At 33.5% G+C, this 25,954-nt stretch overlaps 3 protein-coding genes and 1 long non-coding RNA gene across 8 annotated transcripts; 1 reads left to right on the forward strand and 3 right to left on the reverse strand.

Annotated features, from left to right (window-relative positions):
• Window positions 1-733: 733 nt before the first annotated feature.
• LOC123905115 lies at window positions 734-4,467 on the reverse strand. Its single transcript, XM_045954752.1, has 5 exons — window positions 4,346-4,467; window positions 2,850-4,207; window positions 2,701-2,771; window positions 2,531-2,626; window positions 734-2,461 (listed from the first exon to the last, which is right to left on the reverse strand). Exons 1-5 carry the CDS (start codon window positions 4,465-4,467, stop codon window positions 734-736), a joined length of 3,375 nt encoding a protein of 1,124 aa, XP_045810708.1.
• An 8,394-nt stretch (window positions 4,468-12,861) lies between these two features.
• LOC123905307 (methylecgonone reductase-like) lies at window positions 12,862-15,134 on the reverse strand. Its single transcript, XM_045954918.1, has 4 exons — window positions 14,818-15,134; window positions 14,256-14,499; window positions 13,504-13,683; window positions 12,862-13,123 (listed from the first exon to the last, which is right to left on the reverse strand). Exons 1-4 carry the CDS (start codon window positions 15,132-15,134, stop codon window positions 12,908-12,910), a joined length of 957 nt encoding a protein of 318 aa, XP_045810874.1. The 3' UTR covers window positions 12,862-12,907.
• A 3,475-nt stretch (window positions 15,135-18,609) lies between these two features.
• On the forward strand, window positions 18,610-20,024 carry LOC123905312. 2 transcript variants are annotated; one of them, XR_006808363.1, is made up of 3 exons: window positions 18,610-18,697; window positions 18,837-19,248; window positions 19,788-20,024. It is a non-coding gene; the product is annotated as an uncharacterized LOC123905312 (long non-coding RNA). The 2 variants fall into 2 exon arrangements; XR_006808364.1 differs by lacking the exon at window positions 19,788-20,024 and having other exon boundaries at window positions 18,837-19,535.
• Window positions 20,025-22,230: 2,206 nt separating this feature from the next.
• LOC123905309 lies at window positions 22,231-24,674 on the reverse strand. 4 transcript variants are annotated; one of them, XM_045954921.1, is made up of 5 exons: window positions 24,580-24,650; window positions 24,247-24,477; window positions 23,424-23,471; window positions 22,585-22,672; window positions 22,231-22,465 (listed from the first exon to the last, which is right to left on the reverse strand). In XM_045954921.1, the coding sequence occupies exons 2-5, from the start codon at window positions 24,262-24,264 to the stop codon at window positions 22,284-22,286; spliced, it is 336 nt and encodes a 111-aa protein (XP_045810877.1). In that variant the 5' UTR covers window positions 24,265-24,477; window positions 24,580-24,650; the 3' UTR covers window positions 22,231-22,283. The 4 variants fall into 4 exon arrangements, 3 of the variants coding, with proteins under 3 accessions (XP_045810877.1, XP_045810878.1, XP_045810876.1); XR_006808357.1 differs by having other exon boundaries at window positions 23,314-23,471; window positions 24,247-24,674; XM_045954922.1 differs by having other exon boundaries at window positions 24,262-24,605.
• Between the last annotated feature and the right edge of the window lie 1,280 nt (window positions 24,675-25,954).

A 25,954-nucleotide genomic window follows, 5' to 3' on the forward strand; every position in this document is an offset into this window, starting at 1 on the left:
GAAGAAGGAGTCGGAGTTCCTGGGTATTCTTCGTCAGGCTCTAGGGTACTGAGGAACTTGAGGTAGTCTTCATCTTCGTCGTCTGAACTAGAGCCTGAGGAGTCAGAAGAGAGAACGATGGTTTCTACTACCTTAGCCGATGATGGCCTAGGGCGAAGGATTCTAGTGCGTGGAGGTTTGGAAGCTGGAACCTTGGTTCGTCCCCTTCCAGGAGGATGTGGCGTGCTTGAGCCTGGGATGGAAGAAGGAGGATTTTTCTTGTTATCCATTCTTTGTGGAGAGGTGTTGATGCGTTAGTTTGTATAAAGTGATGAGCAAAAAGAGTTGCAAGGCGTGAGTATTTATAGAAGAATTAAGACGCGTTAATGACCAGGCAGTTACAACTAACCAAGGTCAGTTTACATAGGAAATGCCATTGCATTAATGCTCAAAGCCATCTAGTTAACTGTGTTGACTACTTTGGAAACATGTTCGCTTCATTCCTTACAAAGTGCCATTAATAAGGCTTGGGAGAATGGCCCAAAAGAAGGAAAGCAAACAATAACAAAAGAATAAAATACTCAGCCAATATATGAACATGCAGCATTTAAAAAAAAAAAAAGGCCAAAACGGGCATACATTCAAAAGCCATGTACGAAATTGTTTGACAGTTGCTAGTGTTAAGAGAGTTACAATACGACATCCAAAAGAAAAAGAAAGAAAAAGCTCGAAACTAAAAGGAAAAACTACAAAGTCAAGGGTGTGGTTGAGATGTCGAAGGAGGTTTTCGATTGGCCGCTTGAAATTGGTAATACTGAGTTCGAATGGACGCCAGTTTACGTTGTAGCATTTCCTTATCACTAGAAAGGTGCTCGACTCGCTTCTGGACAGCTAAACCCTCACTGTAGTGTTGGATACCTTCACGTGCTAGCTCATCAAGCTTAACCTTTTGTGCTTCGATAGCCACTGCAGCTAGCTTTTCCATCTTAGCCTCTTCCTGTCGAACCTTTTCCTTTAGCGCTTCAATTTCAGACTGCCATTGAGCAATATTGTTCTCACAAGCCACAAGTTGCTCAAGGGCTTCATCAGAGGCAGCCTTGATAGTTGTGACCTCTGCATTGCAACTATTAGCTTGCTCGAAATGTTGTTGCTGGGTGGCAAGCAGAGATGTTAAAAGGCCGCTAGTCCTGGTTAGGAGCTGAGTTTGACTAATGAATTGTTCTAAAAAGGTTTCAGCCTGAGTTACTAGAAGGAACATTGCTTCGTCAGTCCTTGGGTTTTGCAGCTTGCGAAAAAGGGCTTTGATGTTGTAATATATGGAAGAATTACGCTCAAGCAGGCCCAACATATCCCCATCAAGAATTTCTCGCCTGAACCTGATTTCATGCTCAAACTGTTCTTGCTCAAGTACATCTCCGTTACCCTCTGTGTCCTCAACAGCGGAGCTAGAGGTGCCATGGCTTGATAAAAGCTTGTTAAGTGCGTCGACTGGAGTTAAATCTTTTAACTCTTTAGCAAGTTCAGCTGGCAGGACAACAGTGGGAAGTGGCTTCGACACGGAAGTTCCCTCTTCACCAAGTGAATCACCAATATAGGAGTCCCCATCTTCAGAGTCGAAAGTGCCAGCACTGGGTGAACTAGATTCATGGTTTGACCCACTTGGTTGTGGTTGATTGGTAGTGGAGTGCTCACCATCAACTGTTGGCCTTTGTTCAGTATTAGCAATAGGGTCAGCTTGAAAGTTGGTTGGAGGATCATTATTGGCCAATACTTGGGCAGGATGTGTCGAAGGGTTCGGTTGTGGTAGGTTTCGATCGAGTTGGTCTCCTTCATTGTTAGGCTTAAGATTGTCATCTTCGAAAGCGCGGTGAGGCGAGCTAGGAGCCTTGGGCGGTGATGAGGTTTCAGTAGGAATGGCCGTTTCGAGAGGCTGAGGAGATGAGATTTTTTCTGCAACATCTTCAGGATGCGCATCGCTTGGTCCTTCGACCACCCCCTCAGCCGCTTTGCTAAGAGCAGGCTCCTCCTGAGGAATAACTTGAGCAGAGTTTTGTGGCTGAAACAAACAAAACCATGAAAGAATGAGTGACACAGTCAAAAGCTGGAGAAATAACAAGAAGTAAGAATGGCTTACTTGGGTTTGAGGGGTAGCAGAAGTTTCAGGTTGTGAAGTTGTTTCTTTTGCAGTAGCAGAAGCCTCGACAACAGTAGCTGCAGCAGGAGATTTTTTCTGCTTCTTTTTCTTCTTTTTCTTCCTCTCCGATTGTTCCAAAGGAGGGTCCTCAGGTGATGCCAGAGTATCAGGTTGTGCCTCAATCTCAGAGGACGTGCGCTCAGGAGTACTTTCTTGGGTGGGTTGGTGTTCTTTCTTCTTCTTCTTCTTTTTCTTTTTCTCATCAGTAATGGGTTCAGCACTAGGAAAAAGATCTTGAGTAGTAGCAACGGTAGTCTGCTCGGGGATGGTCGAGAGAACAGGAATATCCTGCAAGCCACAGCTTCGTAAGTTCGCAGGTAAGAAAAAGAAAAGAAAAGTCTTTTGCTAGATAAGTACCTTATCTGGAGCACTCGAATAAGTGGTAGGAATAGGCCTTTGTTTCTTTGAAACAGAAGGAGTTTCAGTTGAAGGAGGCCTCTTGCGTGAAGCAATCTAGAAAGGGCATATCAAAGTTAACATAGAAATCTTACAGAAGTGTGAGAAGCCACAAGAAGGTAAAAGCCTACCTTTAGTTCAACCTTAGATGGTGGAGGAAGAGGCTTGCTAGAGTTGCTGGAACCTGCCTTCGACTTACTCCCTGCATCGAAGAGGTGCGCATAAGAGAAAAGCACGCAAGGTAAAAATTATGCAAGTAAAAGTAGGACCAAAAGAATACCTCTGGCGTTCAATTTCGACTTAATCTTGTTCAAAATAGATGAGTCGAACCCATTAGAGATAGCGGTAAGCAAGGCAGTCTTGTCGACCAGGCGTCCTTCATAGTGTCGAGACCACCAGGTAAAAAATTCCCTAGTGCAGGCATGTGAGGGAGCGAAGTCGAATGGGGTAAGCTCATAAGAAGGCTGATTGAAATGGTTCAAGAATGAATGGAACTGTGGTTCTGTCATGCCATGCTTGCCTAAACAAACCTCCCTCTCTTCCAAATATATGCTCTTAGGGAGTATTTGAGTTAAGCCAAATTGGCGAGACACCAGGTTTGGGAAGTAACCAACTAACCCAAAATCTCCAGAGGTCAAGCCAATTCGACAAGACAAGACTGTAGGCATCAAGTAAGCAGTCCAAATGTTGTTGGTTACCATCTCGAATTCTGGTGGAGAAGGAAATCTGTGAGTAAACCAAGGAGGACCAAGTGGCCTATCCACAAAGGGAGCAAAGCTAGGCTTGAACTTCTTCAGGCTGAGAAAAGTATTAAAATACTGTTGGAAAGCTACATCATAACCAAGGCCTCTTTCCCTAGGCACCATCCTCGCCAACCTTGTGCCTTCGACTCGACGTGTTCTCGATTCCTCATAGTATGGCTCAGGTAAGAAAAGGTCAAGTTCAGCATGAAAAGTGGCAGTTAACCATAATTGCAGCAACCAAAAAGGGCCAGCACCTAAAAAGGTAGATCCATCGCCTGTTCTTTTAAGGTGTTCACAAGCATCCCTCATGGATTCATAAAGACATCCAAGAATAAGCCGAGCGAAGTTGAATTGCTGGCATTCATGTAATTGAATAGCCATAGGGATGAATTTCTTGGCTACTTGGAGAGATTGAGTGCAGAAGACATACTGCGATAACCATAAGGTTAGGAAAGCAACGTGTTCTTCGTCACCTACTTCATCGCTGGTCTTTCGATTTTCCACGATGTATTTAGAGTAAGACTTGTTTCGAAAATCAAATTTGATGGTGTCGGAAGCCTTGCAAGGATCATAAGTGTCGCCAAGAGGCGATAAGCCAGTAATGGCAGCAACATCCAGCAGTGTAGGAGTCATCATGCCACATTCGAAGTGGAAGGTGTTGGTAGAGGACTCAAAGAAGTGTAAAGCCGCAATAATCATCTCCTGCTGGTATTTAAGGCCTGTCCGAGAGAGCTGAATAAGGTCATAAATACCACAAGCTTGCCAAATATCCGCTTTATCACGTTGTACCCTGTCTAACCAGCCCAGGTATTGGTCATTCAAAGAAGGAGCCGATCGAAATACTCTGTTAGGCGCCTTGATATAGCTAAAGTTATAGGGTTCACTGATGAAAACCCTAGGAACACAAGGTTTATAAACAGGAAAAATAGACAAAACCTTGGAATTCCGACTTTTATCACTTGGTTTGGGTCCCCCAAACGCATGCACAAGATTATCAACAGAATAAGGAAAGATCAATTAATTTTCCCAAAACTTTTGCAAGTCTAGACGCAACGATGGTTCTGGAACCACGTCCGTATCGTAAGAAGAAAGAGTGGCGGCGGTCCACTTACCGGCGGAAGGAAGGATTTTTCCAACATTTGGACCTGACGCCATTGATGAAGAGGTAAAGATGGTGTAAGAGAACGGATTAGGGTTAAATTTGGGAATCACCGGTTGTTTGCGATAGTTGAGGAGAATTCAAGTGAAAAGAAAAGTAATAACTTGGTGATAAACAGAAAAGTGAGAATAAGAAGTCTTTTTGAAAGCAAGAATTCAAGAAAAATCGCAGAAGATAAAGAAGAAGATGAACAGTTGACAGAGCGAAAGTTAGAGAAAAACTTAATAAAGGGAGAATTTGGCTATTTATAGAGGCACGCGGATTGAGGAAAATAACAAATTTTTCAACTTCCTGTGGTGACAAGTGTCCAAACCCCTTGATAGGTGGGAATAAAAAACAAGTTTTGGAGCCAATCCAAAGTTTTGAATGGCAACTTAAACGATAGGAGAGATAAATGGAAAAGAAAGTTATCCATTAGTACCTTCAAAAACGCCACTTCCTCTTTCGATAGACACAGTCGAAAATGGCTTTTTTGGGGGGCAATTTGTTGGATATAAATTTGGTATTTATCAATTAAATATAATTGGTGGGTCCAATATTTATTTGGAGGTGATATTGTCAAAATAAAACTTTCAAAGGTGGCGTCGAAAGCCAGCTAGGTCGAAGCCAAAAAGCGCTTCGAGGGATATGGATAACGCGTCCAATTTTGGTTTTGCCAGGAAGCTATCGAAAGCGCGAAATCGAACCGATGGAGAGTTGGGCCAAGCCTAAAGAAGGAACAACGAACGGCCCAAGAGGTCTTGGCGCGCGCTGAAGGAATGAAAGATGAAAGTGGAGAACGTGGTCGACGTGGCAAATGGAGGAGCGTCCAGATGATCGAGAAACAGTTACCACTTTGTAGTAGTATTTATAGTAGTTTTTCATTCAGAACAAAGGTCACAAAATTTTATACAAACACTCTCTCTAAAATTCTAAGTACTCAGCGATCGAACGAACGGAATTCAGAAGAGAAATGTATGTTTTGTGAACCATCTTTATTTGTAATTGCTTTTCATTCAATACAATTTGTTTCCAGTAATCTTCTCCAAGTTTAAATTCAGATACTTGCTTGAGAAACTGCTACTTCGAGGCGATTCGAATTAGTTTCTCTTGTATGCTTTAAAACATTTTAATTCCTAAGTGTTTGTTTCCTTATTAAAACGAACATTCAAACAGTTTTCTTACAACGAATAAACACAAAATTGTCCTGAGATTTACTAGTTGATCTCGCGAGTTTAAACACTTAAACTAGCGGTTGTTTACCAAATTCCAACGTAAACAACTACAAATAAATCGTTTGAAATGCAATTACAAATATAATTCATATTGTTAATAGTTTTAATTAAGTTTTATTGCTAATATTATTTTGATAATCTATATATATAAATTCTAGATAGTTCTCCTACCACTAATCCTAACCCTAATTGTATCAATCAATCATAGCCTTTAGATCATTTCTTTTTGTGGATAAATCAAGAGTTAGATAATAACCTCTTTTAATGTTTTTTTAGTGTCAAACCTTTTGATTGACATTCCCACTATAATAAAATCAGTTTTGTGAATTTATTATTTTATAATATATATGTCTTACATCCTCCTCATACATATATGGGCATGTGAAATTTCTATTTGGAAGGATTATTAATGTTGTAGAAGAATGATATGTTTCTGAAATTTTATGATTTTATTGTATGTTTCTTTTTCTTTGTATTTGACGAGTGAGTCTATATTGTTGATTTTGCAAGTATATATAGATTTTGATGCTTTTTATTCTATTTTAACATTTTATCATAGTCATTGTATAACCCTTCTACCAAACCCTCTTTCTCATCCTTATTTCTTCATTTCTTTTCCTTTTAATATTCAATATTTATTTTTTTTCTTAGCATTCTTATTGTCTAATTTGTGATATTTCTGTAGTGGGACTTTGCATGATATTTACGAAACACTACAAATAAATCGTTTGAAATGCAATTACAATATTGTTAATAGTTTTAATTAAGTTTTATTGCTAATATTATTTTGATAATATCTATTGTTTCAATTATTAATTTATTATTGATACAAATAATTTTTTGACGCTTCATTATAAAACAACGCATAATGTTCGTACATCGCACACTACTACATTTACCAAGATCGATGCTCCACACATTCCAATGAACCATTTTGATTTTATGCCATTCCAAGATATTTTGAATTCAACTGAAGAAAAAAAAATAGTTGGTAATGATTATTAGCTTTCGTTTTAATTTAAATCTCATATATTGATTGATATTTTAATTTGGATAATATGTGTCTATTTTAATTGTTTTAGATGTTATTGCGCATGTGATTGAAAGAAGTGAATTCAACATTATTATAATATAAAATACCGCATAATACCCGTGCATCGCACGGGTGTGAGACTAGTTACAAAAAACCATAAGGGGGAAAGATTACAACATAACAAAAATTTGGTACAAAATTTTATTTCTGCACAAAAAATTTATTTCAGAAGATTCAGAAGAACCAAAAGGGGAAGATTACAGTCTAAATTTACAGCTCTGTTCGTCCCAATACCATTGTGGCCGTCACCGATGTCGTTAGAAATTGATTTGGGATTTTTTGTAAAAAGATTTTAGATGGTTTGGTTGTTGCAGAGCATATATGGGAATGATCTGGATTTTTGTTTCTACCACTTTGCAAGGATAATTGGGAACTATTTTGCCAAAAGGATGAAAAATTGCAGATCCAAAATTGAAAGAAAGAGGACAAAACGTAGACACTGGTGGAGGAGCAACGGCGTAACGATGTGCTGTCACGGCGGTGGCGGAGTTTTGTTGAAATAGAGAGGAGGGAGAAGACACTGGCATTGAAGAAGATGAAGAGTAACCATAGAAGCACTAAAATGTGTTTCTCTCTCTTGACAGTTGCGGGGAAAATCTGGACTATAGCAAAAATAAAATCTGGACTGTTAATATCACTACTTGCCACATGGCAGACATCTAGTAAAGCACTGGAGGAAAAGGAGGATAAGCAAATGGAGCTGATCTCAACTCATTAAGTACGATAGATAGATAGATAGATATAAGAAAGACAAGAAATACACTTAAGAAACAAAAATCAAAATTGAAAACATGTGATAGTGGGACGTGGCAGAAATCAGGGAGGAGTTGGAGATAAATGCAAGGGTGGTGATGGTTCCTGTATTTCGTCAACACGTGATTCGCACAAAAAAGCATTTCGGTTAAGTTAATTATGTGTATTTTTAAATAATTATTTTGGAATTTTTTTTTTTTTGCTTTCACCACCAGTTGAATCTGGTTCGAGGGTCATTTCTGGCATCAAGTGGTTCTAGCCCCCTCCCGATCGCAGTTGCGGGGAATCGAACCGTGGTCCTTCCTACCAAGTTCAACGTCAATCATCACTGAACCAACTAGCGATTGGTATTTTGGAGATATTTTTATAACATTGTAAAAAGTTCTTTGAAAAAAACGAAACTCAATTTATTTTTATGTCGCGATTTTTGTTACATTTATCTTTATCTTTTGAAATTTTAAAATTCATATATAATTCTTCACATTTTAAAAAATTCATATCTTTTGAAAGCTATTTTACTTTATGCCCAAAACACTCTTTCTTCGCCAATTTTTTTTTAAGGTTTTTAGCGAACCAATTATTTATGTCTATTTCTTTTTTGGATTTTTGTCTACTCCTCCATAAAGTACCTGGAATCTTTTTTGAAACATAGACTAAAATCTCATTTTTATTCTATTTTTTTCTTAAACGTAGTATATAAAATAAAAGTCGTTTTTACTTTTTACATTTTTTTTACTTATAGCATTTTGCTTTTTACATCTTTTTCCCTTTAAAATGTTTGTTCACTATTGTAATTTTTAACAATGTTTCGGTGTTAATACCATACCGCACCTCCAGAATTGCATTTGTAAAAAATATGTTCTTTCAATTCCCACTCTAAAGTTCGAAAAACGTTAACTCAAAATCTTATATAATTTGTCTTTTAAGTATATTCAATTCAATTGGCACCCTATGTAGAAGGAGCTTTCAACAAATACAACTCTCACAACCTCTCCAACACAATATATTTTATGACACCTGTTGGAACAAAGTTGAGAATTGAAAATAAAATTGAGTCTTATATCGGGTACTAAAGCATACCAGTGTGTATTTTGAGAAAATCAATAAAGTGTAACATACTTGCATCATTGTGATTTATTTATCCATCAATTTGTAACGGTTATTTTTACGAAAAAAAAAAATCCGTTTTCTCAATAAACACGCAGCTCACAAAAATAAAAACATAGAACACCGTAAAAAAAAAAATTCAATGTGAGAACGGTGAAGAAAAAAAAGATGCTGCAGTCCCAAATTAAAAAAGGCTTATCACGCCTGATTTCTAGTTGTTGGTTGTTGCCAAATTCTACCTTCTTCTATCAATCATGATATCATAAGTTTCTTTCAGAAGTAATTTTATTGATAAGTTGTACAAAAATTTGTACAACTTATCAATAAAATTTTGTGAATTCATATTTCCTTCATATTCATACCTGCATCTGCATGGTGCATCCACTAACCTTAGCAAGGTGAATTTTAATCTTTGTTCTCATAACCTTCTAAGTCCTTCAAAATCCTACAACACCACAAATATTTATTTATTAATAAAGGTAAAAGAAGTAAATATTGAAAAAGAAGGGATGTACCAAATTTAGGAAGAAAAATTAATTAAAGAGGCTACTCTTACCTGCAAGACATGTTCCTTAATTAGATGATTCAAAAGAAAAAAAAAATATTTGAACACAAAGATGAGAAGGGTAAATATTCATGTGGGAGTGTGAATGGTTTTTTTCCCTACATATAATACAAATATATATTACTATATACTATTGAAATACTATTGAATGACAATACAAGTGTTTGATTCAAATAATGATAGAAGTATTGTAATTTGTAAATACAAGTGTGTTATAGATAGTGAAAGTGGAAGACTAGTGTTTGATTAAAATAAATGATTGTATAGTGGTGTGTGAGTTTGATTCCCAATGTCGAGAGGGGTGAAAAAAATAAGCTAAATATACACTTTGTTTGGTTAGAAAGATAGGGGAAAGAAGGATAATAAACAGAAAGAAAGGGTGAATAAATTCAGTTGTTTAAACAAAGGGATGACAATGTTATTTGAACAATGTTTTTAGCCAACTTTGGATTAACTTTTTTTTTCTTTTTTTTTATTGGACAAAAATAATAGAAAGAAAAAAAAAGGAGAGAATAAAAATATAATGTGGGTATGACAGAGAAATTTGTCCAAAAAAGTTGTTCCAATAATATTTCTTTTAATTTATAATATTAGAATTGTGTCTGTGTGAGAACTTTACCATTTCTCATGCATGACAATTTGAACTCTTTTCAGAAAGTTCATAGTCTATTTGATTGTTAAGCATGTTTTCTCATATTTGATCATTTTGTTTGGGACAACTTTGAGGGTTGCCCGTACCACAGTAAAATCTCGAAGCTCCGGTCCCACAAGTGGGACAATTCCAGTCAAGTCTACACATCAAATTTCCCTCTTACCCATCCACATCCATACACTAGAACAGAGTGTAGATCTCATTTCTTATTGGATCAATCAAAAATTTTACCGGCACCTCTTTCTTCATAGAAATTTTCGCACGCATAAATTAAAATTATAAAAATAACACATCCCTAACTGAATCATACTAGAATTTGAAGCCCGAAAATTCTCACACATTAATTATTAAAAATATATCTGTTTATTGTCCCTTTTAGATCATTTATTTTTAAAACATGCACAATATTTTTCATTCAAAAATATAAAATTACAAACCCAAATATTATTAGATTGTGTTCTATTTTATATGTTATATATACATATCTATCTATATATATAATTCCTAGATAGTTCTCCTACTATCCATCTTAACCCTAATCCACATCATCCACTTACATCCAATTAAATCACACAATAATGCCACATCACTTCCTTATATTATATCATTCTCATCTCTATTTTTTTTTATATTATATCAATCTCATAATAAATAATAAAGAATTATGCTTCTCCAATTATCCAAAAATTGATGTAACAAGATGTTACAATTTTCTACATTATTATTGAATTATACCTCTCAAATTATCCAAAAATTGATGTCACAAGATGTTACACTTTTCTACATTATTATAACATTCCTTAGTGACAATGAAGATGAGCATAGTTAGATTCTCTTTCAACATTTATCCCATTTAAATGTCAACCGTTTTCATAGAAACAACAAAGAGTTTATAATTTAGTCACACAAAAAAATACGAAGAGTGTATACATTATTGACTTAATTACATTATAATTGTAGAGAAGAGTGAAGGTTATGCAAAAAGTTAGGTTATGAGATTGAAATATATAACCATTATCATTATCATATTTCATTCAATTTTGATGGTCCCTACTCATTCTCTATACATATAGGTATATATAATTAGTATAACAGTTACTTCTTTATCCATGCATACATTTCTATTGAGTTTAGTTTTTAGTTAAAAAAAATCACTCTTTCAAACCATAGCAGCTCCTATCTACCCTCATGTGTTTGCTATAGTAGCTAGAAAAACAAATCTAAAGTTGAAAGTTCGAATTGTTCATGTGTGGAATGTAACAAACAAATACAAACCAAACTGAGGTTACGTCTATGAATATGTTGTTTGTTGATGAAAAGGTGATGTACTATCTTGATATACTTCTCACATTTTCACAAAATCTCTATTGATATTTTTTTTTTATTATTGACTTTTTCCCTTTTTTTACTTTGATCATCCAGTGTGATAAGATTCTTGCTACTTTGGGAAAAAGTTTGGTTTCAAAGATAAAAAAATTGGTTGAAGAAGGATCAACATATAAAGTTGAAAATATATTGGTTGAAGGAAGTGATAAGTACATCACTTTTATTAATATTATTATTATTATTATTATTATTATTATTATTATTATTATTATTATTTTCATTTTCACAACACTTATTGTTACAATTTATACGAATAATTTTTCAACATTATAATATAAAATACCACATAACACCTGTGCATCGCACGGGTGTGGGACTAGTATATATAATTCCTAAATAGTTATCCTAATGTTTATGTAAACCCTAATTCACTTAAACCAATCAAATGTTTTCATTTAGCCATGTCATCCAATACATCCAATTAAATCACTTTATCATGCCACATCACTTCCTATTTCTCTCTAAAACTCAATTTATTAGTTAATTTAATTCTTGCTCCTCTTCCAATGCCCACCAATCAATATGTATCCGTTTTATTTTTCTTTTCATATGCAACATTTACTTTGAAGAAATTATATGCCTAATAATATATTCACCATTTATATGCATTATCTTTTCATATGCTCTTTTCAAGTTTTTTTCCCCTTAAATGTGCATATCCATTACCCCCTATATATATATTACCTTCATTCATGCAACTTTATGCTTCTCTTCATTTCCAAATTATGTGTTGTTACCATTGTTTTGTAATATTTCCTTTTTGCAAATGGGTGACCATCATTCTTCTTCTTCTTAATTTTTGTTTTAATCTCTTTCTTTTAGTGGTTTTGGTATTTTTGTGATGATTACATCCAATTTTTTTTTCAAAACTAAATACTTCGCATTAATCTGTGTCATTTCTTTGTTCATATGATTCATCCTCTTTTACGAATTAGTAGGTCTTTTGTGTGGAGTAATTCAAATTAGCATTCCTATGGTAATTTCAAACCAACATAAATCTATTATCTATGTATCATTTAAATGTGTCATTTTAATTTTCATTTTTTTGTCAATTAACTGATCTTCTATACTAACTTCCAAATAATCCAAGGTGTGATTCAGATGATTGGTCCTATTGTTGTTCCGTTAGCCGATGATTTAATGCAAACACAAAGAATGACTATTGAGAAGTTGTTCGAATCCCCTATTTATAGATTTATAAAACTAGATGCTCTAATTAATTATAAATTTGATATTTTTATTTGTGGACTAATTAAGCGAAAACACTTCAACCATGCTATGATTGGAGTTTGAATCTCGGATTCTCTATTTTATTATTTTAAAAATATTTATTGTTTCAATTTCTCCGATTATAATATAAAACAACGCATCACATCCGTGCATCGCACAGGTAAGGGTCTAGTATAGTACTAGTAGTGAATAATAATATAAGAATTTTCTTTTACTCAAAACAAACCCAATTAAACAACAATTTAATATAAACAAGTCGCACTAACAATATAAATTCTACGGCTTACTAATATATAAATTATTTTGTCTTCAAAATTATTAAATCTAATCTCATGCTCTCTCAGCATTTCAAAATAGACAAGGTACATAATGTTCCCATTTAATTTATTGATGAATGAAATATAAAGAAGGTATTCTTGATCAATTTCATATCTTTTCAATCCCAAAGTTCTTCAGCAGTTTTGTAAGGTCCATTTTCTGAGATAAAACGTTCTCCTTTAAAAGCACGATATTGTGGTATTTGCTTAATCTTCTCCAAATCAATATCATTTAACTTCCAATCGAAGATTTCAAGATTTGCTTTCATTCTCTCCTTGTTGAAGCTCTTCACAATTGGAGTCGAACCTTGCTCTATTAACCATCTCAACGCAATCTGTAATATAATAGTAGTAGAGTAAGTATATGAGGGTGTTTTTACAAGATTTTTCTTAAAAGGTCACGTGGTCAAATAAATTGCATTTGATCACACTCATAAAAATTATTATATCCTTTAATAATTTAAAAAGTAAATGTTATTTTAATTATATTTTAAATATTTATTTTACTTTTGATGATTGTGATCAAACTGGTCACGTGACCATCTAAGAATATTATAGTACAATAAAACTTGTTTTAATTCAAGACTTGTTTTTTTATTACCAAAAATAACATTTCCACATGATTTGACTCTACTAAAGTGAATGATTTAATCTAAATGTATAGTTTGATCATTTTATCACACTTGTTCTGAATTTGATTAGTAAGAAAATTTACCTGTGCCACAGTCTTTCCTGATGCAATTGCAATGTCTTTTAGTATTGGATTGTCCATAACAGCAAGTGAACCCCACACAGCTCCATTAGCTCCCAAAGGGGACCATGCACTAACATGAATCCCTTTCTCTTTGCAGAATTTTTTCAGATTTTCTTGATGCCATGCTGCATTCATTTCCACCTGGCATGGAAATTATGCATATTACTATTAGATTATTGGCAGAACATTAATGATGTCTTTAGAAATTAATTGTTTTTTATTCTAAATGGTGATGATATATTCCCTTAATAGTATAATCTTAGCATAAAATATAAGAATTTTTTTGTCATAGCTCTTTGAATTTTGATGAAAGGGGTTTTATTAATTCGGACTTCAATCATCAAGTACAAAACTACATATAGATATTAACGTGACAACCAAATTTTCCAACTACGTGTAGTTTTGATTATATACAATTCAGATAAAGACATCGCTTAGGCGTTCTTTTCTTTAATTCTATTTTATGCTTGGAATTTTTAGGATCATTTTATGATTAAATAAAAGGTATCTCTATGCATACATATCTCTCAAAATAGTTGAGACTTATTTAAAGAGTTGACAACCGTCAAAATATGTACTTTCGATATACACCAAGTGCAAATAGATTTCGCAACAATACAATTAAGGCAAATTATATCCATAGATCCTTAGAAAAAAATATCCATAGATCCTTAAAAATTTAAATTTACATTTATAATATAAATGCATCTTACCTGGACAAGAGCAGGAGGAATAGATGCATATTCTAGAATTTCGGAAATTTTTTTCACACCAAAGTTGCTGAGACCAATAGACTTAGCCAAGCCCAAATTAGCACACTTTTCCATATCTTCCCATGTCCCTTTCATATCAATTGGAAGAATGTCTCCATGGTTGTAGTTGGTCCCTTTAACCCCTTGTCTCAACCTCACTGGAAAATGAATTAGGTATAAATCCACATATTCTAAGCCCAACCTCCTTATAGAATAAAAAAAAAATCAAATTAGACAATCCTATCCAACACATGCAAAAAAAAAAAAAAAAAAAAAAGCGTTACAATATAATGTTGAGAAATTTGGCAACATGATCTTAAAGAAAAGAAATGTTCGATTTATGGAATTGTCTGTTTAGAAAGTAATTCAATCTTAAAAAAAAGTCAATTTCAACTCGAAAATTAGTCCTTTCACGGACCTAAAATGTCTAAGCAATGGAGATACCTTGACCAAATAACGGGGAGTTAAATAAGTAAAAAAAGGAAAAAAAAATTAATTAAATGAGTGAGAGTAATTAATTTACTTCAATGAATTTTTTAGTGCTGGGAGAACAAGGCCAGGGTGAGCCTCAGTACACCATAATTTAGTAGTGATAAAAATTTCACTACGATTTTTAATAAGACCTTGCTCTAATGCTTGTGCTATGGCTTGACCTAGAGGTTCCTCAGAACCATAATAAGCAGCAGTATCAAAATGCCTATAGCCAATTTTAATGGCATTGATAAATGCTGGAATGAGTTCATGATGTGGTGGTAAGGGTACAGTTCCTGTGCCAAATCCTATCATTGGCATTTTGTGACCTGAATTTAGAACAATTTCTGGAATTGATTTTGATTCCATTGCTTCTATGGTTGTAAAGAGATGGAGATTATTGAATTTATTTATAATATGATATGGTTAATGTAAAGTGTACCTTTGTGATTTTTAAGGGCTAATGAGGTACATTGAATTTTTATTTTTTTTACAAGAGTACATTGCATACATTTTTTTATTTTTTTTTTTGAAATAGTACATTGAATACATTGACTACTCCCTTTCTTCCCTATAATAAATTGTGTAAGATTTGTACAAAACACTGCTTCAACAAAAAAATTTGCACAAAACATAATTGTTTAAGATTTTTACCATAAACAAAAATTATATCTAAAAATGAATAATATATTTGACCAATTTTTTTTTTTTAAAAAATATAATATATATATATATATATATATATATATATATATATATATATATATATATATATATATATATATATATATATATATATATATATATATATATATATATATGGGGTTTTTTAACTTAGACCCTAGTTAGGTCTAAGTTAGCAAGGTGCACCTTTTCAATTGGACCAAAATACCCATTCTTTTTAATTAATTAACCAAAATACCCATTAAAAGACGCGGATCCAGTGTCACGCGCGTACCGAAGGACCATGGTTACAGACCGTTGATTTCCATCAGACAGCCAAGATCTGATCTCATTAAGACTGTCTGATCAATCCGACATCCCAGATCATCCTGATCCATCCGATTCCAGCGCGTGCGCCACACTGGATTACACCCTGGAGAGAGAAAAATTTGCTTTTTAAAAGTAGGACACGTGTCACACAATGGTTGGCTGGACGTGATTTTTGTTCATTTAATACTTTGAACTCAATTATTTCGTTGTAAATTAATTTTTTTTTTTTTTATACCAAAATTCATAATTTTTTTTTTCTACAAATAGAGACTTGGTTCGTTTGATTTGGACACCGAAAAAAAAATGCAATTTTTCACTACCTTAATCTCATTTTTTGTCTACTAAATACGTTACTTGTGTGTTGTAATTTAACACGCACCACTCAACCAACTCACTGAAACCATTATACCAGAAAAATAGTAGATAATATTCTGGAACTTTTGGTATATTTTATGAAATTTTTGGAGACCTTAAACTATTTTTAGTTAATTAAATGAGATAAAACGGTAATTAAAAACTAATGTTTGCTTCTGAAACCATTTTACTGGTAGAATGGTTGCACATAGTTGTATTCTGAAACCATTTTACTGGTAGAATGGTTTCAATGAGTAATTTATTAATTGTGTTTGCTTCTGAAACCATTTATCTGGTACAATGGTTTCAGAGAGTTGTAATCTGAAACCATTTTGCTGGTAGAATGGTTTCAGTAAGTTGATTATTAGTTATTTGCTTCTGAAACCATTTAGCTTGTAGAATGGTTGCACATAGTTGTACTCTGAAACTATTTTACTGGTATAATGGTTTCAGTGAGTAATTTATTAATTGTGTTTGCTTCTGAAACCATTTAGCTGGTAGAATGGTTTCAGAGATTTGTACTCTGAAACCATTTTCCTGGTAGAATGGTTTCAGTGAGTTGATGTAAGGTAGTGAAAAATGAGATTAAGGTAGTGAAAAATTGGGTTTTTTTTTCTGTGTCTAAATCGAACGAACCAAGTCTCTATTTGTAGAGAAAAAAAATTATGAATTTTGGTTTAAAAATAAAAAATAAAAAATTAATTTACAACGAAATAATTGAGTTCAAAGTATTAAATGGAAAAAAATCACGCCCAGCCAATCAGACAGCGACACGTGTCCTGCTTTTAAAAAGTAGATTCTTCTCTCTCCAGGGTGTAATCCAGTGTGGTGCACGCGCTGGAATCTGATGGATTAGGATGATCTGGGCTGTCTGATTGATCAGACAGTCTTGATGAGATCAGATCTTGGCTGTCTGATGGAAATCAACGGCCTGTAACCATGGTCCTGCGGTACGCGCGCGACACTGGATCCGCGTCCATTGATGGTAATTTGGTTAATTAATTAAAAAGAATGGGTATTTTGGTCCAACTGAAAAGGTGCACTTTGCTAATTTAGACCCAACTGGGTCTAAGTTAGCAGCCCCCTATATATATATATATATATAGGGCATATCATATGAGATTGACAATTATATATGAGAATGATAAGAATGAATATGAGCCATCTGACACCAGGAGGGATCCGTTGACTCCGGGAGTAAGTCTCTATTGGCATTATATTTCTTTAATTCAACCGTTGAATTCAAAGATCTCATTAAGTATATCAACTCCACAAATTTTTATAAAAATTCAAAACCGTTTAATACTTTTTCTGATAACTTCAATTGAGCGTACGACAAACTTTTAAAAAAAAAACCGTTGAATTTCAATAGTCTGAATACATAACTACATTTTTTGAATTTTTATAAAAATTTGTGGAGTTGATATACTTGGTAAAGAAAAATAGTTATGTGAGATCTCATATAACTATTTTTCTTTAAGGGACCATTGCTAGCACATCTTGCTAATTCAGGTGCAGTGCTAGCAAGATGTGATTGTTGTATCCTGGAGTGTATTAGCTATGTGACCAACTGCACCGGATAACTTACTTGTGGGGGCGAAATACTCTTAAGCACAGTGTATTAGCACGCCTCAGTCAAATTCTATAAGTTCTTCTCATTTTATATTTTATTTTATTATGAATCTATTTATCTGTAAAATTAATTTCTCATATTTTATTATTTGAAATAATTCTATGTCATAATATTTTTCCAACATGTTAAAGTTCCCATGGACGGGGCTTATGTACCACCGGATTAACTTGAATAAGGAACATCCTATCCTCTATGAGGGCAAAAGTTAATATGCATAAGGGTGTTTTTATGCACAGTACATAAGTCAATTATAGCCATTTGATCATGGAATTGTTTTGCCACGTGTTACGATCTGAATGTGTGACACTGTGAGCCTTGTCACACACGATCACACTCAGATCACAGAGCTACGAAATCGCTCGTCTACGCCGTCGCCGTTTCAAAGCTTCTTCTCCATCGTCTTCTCCGTTTCAAAGCTTCTTCTTCGTCGTCTTCTCTGTTCTCTCCATCGTCTGTTCATTGTAGTACTAGAGTAAGTTTCTTCTCCGTCGTCGTTTCAAAGCTTCTTCTCCATCGTCTTCTCCGTTTCAAAGCTTCTTCTCCGCCGTCTTCTCCATTCCCTCCATCGTCTGTTCATTGTAGTACTAGAGTAAGCTTCTTCTGATTTTGATATTCATTTTGATTTTGTCTGAACTGAATGTTGTTTTGATTTGAGAATTAGGTTTCATCATTCATCACCATTGATTTTGATTCTGATTTTGAGAATTAGGTTAAACTAAATTGAATTTTGATTTCATCATTCATCACCATTGATTTCACATTGACAGAAGAAGATTATGTTGAATTGAATAATTTAGGAATTGAATAATTGCTGAAACCATAAAACCATACTTATGGTTTCAATGTTATATTTCTCTTTTTCTAGGTGTTTTGTATATCCCCCTACTATACATAGCTAGCTAGTTGTGTAAGTTGATGGGATTAATCAGGGATCAAGCTGCGGCAATCATACGTAAGTTGCTGACTTATGGTTAGAGATTAGTTATATAGGACTTATGAGTTACGTACGACACATTTTAATGTTATGTATGCGTTGATTTTATTTCAAGTTGTGTATCTATGTATGTATCTCATGGTTCAAAATACTTCAGGTTCTACTCGGGGGTTGTTATTGGAGCTACGGAGGCATTACTAAGTGGTGTACCATCATTATCAATATCATTAGATTTGTAATTTGGTGATTCTACACATCTGGTTTCAACTATGGTAGAGGTGTTATGTGAACTGGTGTTATGTGAATTTGGTGACGCCGTCTAAGTCTTCAAAAGCAATTGTTGTTGTTGGTGAACCATCTTTCGGGAAGTCCACTGCACCAAAGTTCAAAGAAAGACCAAATCCAATTAAGTCAAAGAAGCGACTTAAAAGTGATTATGAAAAAGTTAGAGAAAGGCAGAAATTCATTATAGAACGGAAGAAACAAAAGAGAGAAGATGAGGAAGCTTTAAAGAAAAAAAGTGCAGCAGGAGAAATGCAAGAGCAGCAGTAATGTTCCTGACTTCCAAGGTTCGGCTTCAATTTGCATTCTTCTATTCATTTCTTGATACAGTTGGGTTTATCTTTGTTTAATGAATTGTAATCTTCCTAGTAGCTGTATGTGAAATGATTGCAGTTTTTGGAATAGATAAAGGGAATAAATTATATGGTTTTTTGGTTTTTTGGTTTTCTGGTTTGTATATGGTTTCATTTGATAAGCTTATGAGTTAGTAGTGAACAATGTATGTTCTATTAATGCAGAATTTGGCCATAGAAACATGCTTGATCTGATTTAGTACATCTTTTTCATTCCAATTTGATGGCTGCACAATGGAAAGAAGTAGGACATAACAATGTGTCAGTTGTTTGGATAATTTGTTTTAATATTCAGATTTAATACACAATTTGATGTTTGGTTGTGCTACATTGTGATTTATTATGTTAGAAGTGTTATAGTTTCCTTTTGACCATTTTTTTATGCGCTTTATTGCATTGAGTGCAGCTTTACCACTGAATTTGATGCTTTTATATTTGGTTTATCTCATGTTCTTCTTTACTGAAATCTCCAGGTTATAAGAATTTCATAAGGGTTGCAAGCAGAGGTTGATGCCATCGTCTCATTCCCTTTTGTGAAGCAAAGATTGTTTTCACTCTACAAATGTCAAGATTAAGCTTGCATTTGTATGTCTATTTGAGCTTTAAAATCAAACTTGTAAAGAATGTGAGACATGGTTGTGTATTTTTGGATAATTCATTATCTTTGATTGGTAAATTGATAATATAATAACATTTTTATATTTGGTCCATTATTATGATTATATTTAGCCATTTGTTACTTTCCTCTTGCACTTTTAACAAGATTGATGGAAGACTAATGGAAGTTTCAACTAATGGAAGTTCATGAACCTTTTATCAAAAGTGTATATGTAACTGAAACCATTTAACAAGACTAATGGTTTCAGTGTATAACGTACTGAAACCATTTATCAAGCATAATGGTTTCAGTGTATAACTTATTGAAACCATTTAACAAGAGTAATGGTTTCAGTGTACAAATCCATCATGGGTTAATAATATTCAAAATCAAGGTTATAATATTGAAAATCATAAGTATGAAAACCAAAATCAAGAGTTTTTTGATGTGTTGGATTCAAATGCACGTCCTTCAAATGGGTTGATTCGAAGACCATGCTTATCTTTCTCATGTTAGGAGACCATCCTTAAGTAGGTTTCAACTAATGGAAATTCCTGAACCTTTTGTCAAAAGTGTATATGTAACTGAAATCATTTAACAAGACTAATGGTTTCAGTGTATAACGTACTGAAACCATTTATCAAGCATAATGGTTTCAATGTACAAATTGTTTAAGTGGCATTCAATTAGAGTTTTTTAAAAAATTGCTTAGATGACATTCAATTAGAACTTCGAAAATCTATCCTAATATATCTTACTAATCTATAAATTACTTAATAAAATCTAACCAAATGCAGATCCTTTAAATTTCGAAAATTGACACAAAAACAACATAACATCCACTGGTGGAAGTTGCTTTTAAAACTGTTCATTTTTCTTTACGATGTGGGACTCAATCCCACTTTTTTAAATCCTTGAACAGTGCTTAACACTTACAATCTGAATATTTTAAACTATGAGAATATACTTTTTTTAAATATTTGTCATTATGAGGGCAAACATATACAGTTGGGAAATTCGCTATGCTAGTGTGGGTCTTGTGGAATAATAGAAACAATTGGGTTTGGAATAATGTGAAAGATTCGGGGCAACAACTATGCGGTAAAGCGATGCATTTGTGGAATGAATGGGACGCGGTCTGCTGTTACATCAGCAGAATACACAGTGGAAACAACCAGAATTTGGATGGCTCAAGTGCAATGTTGATGCAGGTTTTCACATCGAGCAAGGTATTACAAGCGCGGGATGGTGTGTTAGAGATTACTTGGTCAGTTTGTGCTAGCTGGTACATCATGGATTAAAGGGAAATGTTCCATAATTGAAGGGGAAGCTCTTGCCTTGTTTGAAGCTATGAAGGAGTTGGAGCATCAGGGTCTCACTAATGTCACATTTGAAACAGATTCTAAGAGTGTAGTGGATGCAATACGCCGTTCATATGTTGGGCTTTCTGACTTTAGTATTTTAATGTGTAAAATTAAGCAATTGTTGTCTTTACATTTAAACTTTGAGGTGAGTTTTACCAAGTGACAAGCGAATATGATTGCTCATACGCTTGCTAGGGCGGCCATTTCTTGATCTAGTCGTTATCTATTTAAATTACTACCTTCTTGTATTGAACCTTTTTTGATTAATGAAATGCTATAAGTTTGATTTTAGATTAGATGGTTTTGATTATTTTGACACTAGTTTGTTACAAAATCATTAGACAATTATTTTGGTTTCTAGATGTTATACACTGAAACCATTTGTCTAGTTAAATGGTTTCATACCGTTATACACTGAAACCATTTGTCTAGTTAAATGGTTTCATACCGTTATACACTGAAACCATTAATCTAGTTAAATGGTTTCATAGCGTTATACACTGAAACCATTATTATAGTTAAATGGTTTCAATAACCAGTATTTAAATGGTTTTAAAATAGATTTTTGAAATCCTTAATATTGAAATGAACTAAATAATGAAAACCACAACTATATCATCATGTCACATTTCCAAGTTTTAGTTTATGATGGATTTGTATAAGTGAAACCATTAGTATAGTTAAATGGTTTCAATATGTTTTACACTGAAACCATTAGTATAGCTAAATGGTTTCAATATGTTTTACACTGAAACCATTAGTATAGTTAAATGGTTTCATTAACTAGTAGTTGGTGAATTGCATAACTAGTAGAAACTATGGGAAGGATATTGAAACCAGAAAAATGATATTGCAAAATCATTAGAAATCTAATTGCATTAATCGATAGTACACAAATATAGGTCTAAATTCTTTACAATATGTATGTGGTGATATTATAATTTCTACCCAAGATGACACATAAAATAACTTAAAATATATAAATACATCCAAAGGTCTACAACAATTTATACAACAAGAATAACATCAATTCTGAGAACTTTTCTAAATTTACTATGCAACTCTTTTAAGAGCTTCAATGGTCTTTTCAGTTTCAACAACATTGTTCTCTTGCCAAACTCCAACAACATCAATTGTTTTAACATAGTTTCCTCGCATTCGCTTCCAAGAGATGCAAGTAGCATCAAGCCTACAAGTAAAAACAACCTATATCAATCCCTTTGCGCAAAATTGTCAAAAATAAATCATACTTTAAGAAGAAGTGCATTATTAAGAAGCATTGTCCATGACAAAATGAAGTTAACATACTTGATATTTTCTCTTTGATGTTTGTAGGTTTCAAGAGGCAATCTAGCAGCTCTCCAAACACAGCACCTTGCATATTATCTCCAACAATCTATAAGTTTTACAAAAAAAGATAATCATAATTGATTGATAAGATAAATGAACTGATGTTAATTTTGTAGTTCCTCCAAATGGCCTAAACTAAGGATGTAACTGGAACATAATCATTTGAAACCATTCTACCAGCAAAATGGTTTAGGAAGCAACAATTAAACATCAACTACCTGAAACCATTCTACCAGCAAAATGGTTTCAGAGTACAACTCTCTGAAACCATTCTACCAGCTAAATGGTTTTAGAGTACAACTCTCTGAAACCATTCTAAAATCAATTTTAAACACCTCAATAAAAAAAGCCTAACATACACAGTGATTAGAAACAGAAAATGGATCATGTGCCTTATAAAGGTGAGATTTGTTAAGGTCCAACTCAAAATTGGATCATTTAAGCAACAGAAAATTCATAGAAGAAACATACATTTAATGAGATATAAACAATAGGAATGGACCAAAAAATGTATCTTGGAATTTGATCTGAATATGCATATGAAACCTGAATATGGTTTCCCTAAAACCAAAATCAACGATACTCATCTGAAACCGTTAAAATATCCAAAATAACTATCTAAGTTCATAAGTTGTCTAACCTCAAAATAACAAACACAAAGGCAACATCTAACTCAAGAATTTTTACCATTAAATCAATTTATCTAACTCAACTACACAAGTCAAGCCAAGAGCGGAGTTGTAAAACAACCAGAATCAGCTAGAATTTGATAAATCGGTAATGATATCAGAGATGACCTTGTCCATGTTGAGGTCTTTCATCGGCTTGAATGGACGCTTCATGCCCTGAAAGTTAAGCAGATGTTTTAAAAAATATTAAAACATGATATTGGCAAAGAAAACCAATTTCTATGCTGCCAAGTTATCGCGCATTCATGCAGTATGTGAACTTACACCATTGAATTTCACACTAATCTTACTGTCACATTGTTAACTCAGCAGGAAAATCAGAATCTTTTAGCAGAAATAAAAGATATAAACAATCGATTGTTTTGACTGCGAGGTGGTTATCGCTGAAAAGGAAAATGTTGAAACTGCGGTTGGACTAGCTGCTGAGCTAAGTGAAGGATTACTTGTTCAAATCATGTACAATATAGTGACTATCAATCAGAACCTTGTATCTAAATTCACTTCTGATAAAAAGGTGAATGATTTTATATTTTGTTTTGAACTAGTATTGGCATTGATTATTTTGGTTTTCGTCTTATTGACTGTGTTTCAATATGCTTAATCACACAAGGACTAATCTGATGCCAAAACCAATGGATCTTAATTATTATATATGCTTCACTTATATATATCAGGCCCAAAAGAAGCACTAGCACCATATGATATAAATACATCATTACAAATTGAAACCATTTACCTAGACCAATGGTTTCATTATGTTTTACACTGAAACCATTAGTCTAGTGAAATGGTTTCAAGTATCATTTTCAAAAACCAAAGCCTCAAGAACAACAACAACAGCAAAAACCCTTTCCAAACCTAATTCCCAAAATCAAAACACACTGCAATTACTTGAATACAGAAGAAATTAGAGGAAGAAAATATCTCGAACCTCTTTTGGTTTTACCATTTTGAGGATGATTCCGGCGACGTTGTTGTTGGCGACGGTGATGATGAGTGAGTATCGAGAGTTAGATTCAAAAACACGAACCTTTTCCGTCACTGTTACTTCTTAATTTTGGATCACGTAACTTCCAAAGCTTCGATGATCCTGTTGAGTTACTCTTCACCGCTTTCAAAATCAAAAGTTCTTATTCTCGTTCTGTGAGGCTTGCAACAGAAACTAGAACAAACAAGAATTAACCAATATCATCAATTTTCTTAAGCAAATCTTCATAAATTCAACAAGGAAGGAACGAAATCAAAACAACGAAATCAAATCGACCTTAGAATTGGTACAAACGCAGACGGCGGAGTTGGAAGCGACGGCGGAGTTGGAGTGGAGATATTTTGTCTGAAAGATTTTGTCTATTGGTACGAAGTGGGGGTGTATGAAGCAAGGACATGGGGGTGTATGAACGAAGTAGGGGTGTATGAAGCAGTTTACTGTAGCTTATGCACCATAACCGGACCCCTCTATGAGTATGCCATTGCCAATATAACTTAATAAGAAAGTTGAATGTTACCTCATCTCCTTCTCCTATGAATGTTGCGCGACATTTTCTGTAAATAGTAACAAGCTTCTACATAACAAGTCAAAGCCACCTCCAAGAATGTTCAAATGCAACGTTGATGTTGTGCGTATATATACGTAAAGGTGTAAAACAAAAACCTATTTAACAAGGTACTATATATTGGTCTCCTACTAAATTCACTAAATATAAATAAGATTAATAGTTTATGCATTTTTTATTTAACACCGTTAACTTTAATGTATTTCAAAAGCATAGATCATAAGATTTTAAATTTTTTTTAAAGCTGAGCATGAATGAGCTATATATCATATAAAATATCAATCATATATATATATATATATATATATATATACGAGGAAGGATTCGTTGACTCCAGGAATAAGTCTCCATTGAACTTAATAACTCGATATCGGCATTATATTTCTTCAATCAAACCGTTGAATTCAAAGATCTTATTGAGTAGATCAACTCCACAAATTTTTATAAAAATTCAAAAAATGTAGTTATGTATTCAGACTATTGAAATTCAACGGTTTTTTTTTAAAAGTTTGTCGTACGTTCAATTGAAGTTATCAGAAAAAGTATTAAACGGTTTTGAATTTTTATAAAAATTTGTGGAGTTGATCTACTCAATGAGATCTTTGAATTCAACGGTTGAATTAAAGAAATATAATGCCGATATCGAGTTATTAAGCGGAGTAAGTCAATAGAGACTTACTCCCGGAGTCAACGGATCCCTCCTGGTGTCAGATGGCTCATATTCATTCTTATCATTCTCATATATAATTGTCAATCTCATATTTTTGGTCAAATATATTATTCATTTTTAGTGATAATTTTTGTTTATGGTAAAAATCTTAAACAATTATGTTTTGTGCAAATTTTTTTTTTGAAGAAGTGTTTTGTACAAATCTTACACAATTTATTATAGGGAAGAACGGGAGTAGTCAATGTATTCAATGTACTATTTCAAAAATAAAAAATAAAAAAAATGTATGCAATGTACTCTTGTAAAAAAAATAAAAATTCAATGTACCTCATTAGCCCTTAAAAATCACAAAGGTACACTTTACATTAACCATATCATATTATAAATAAATTCAATAATCTCCATCTCTTTACAAC

This window comes from Trifolium pratense, linkage group LG2 (assembly GCF_020283565.1).
Source record: "Trifolium pratense cultivar HEN17-A07 linkage group LG2, ARS_RC_1.1, whole genome shotgun sequence".
Classification (NCBI taxonomy): domain Eukaryota; kingdom Viridiplantae; phylum Streptophyta; class Magnoliopsida; order Fabales; family Fabaceae; genus Trifolium; species Trifolium pratense.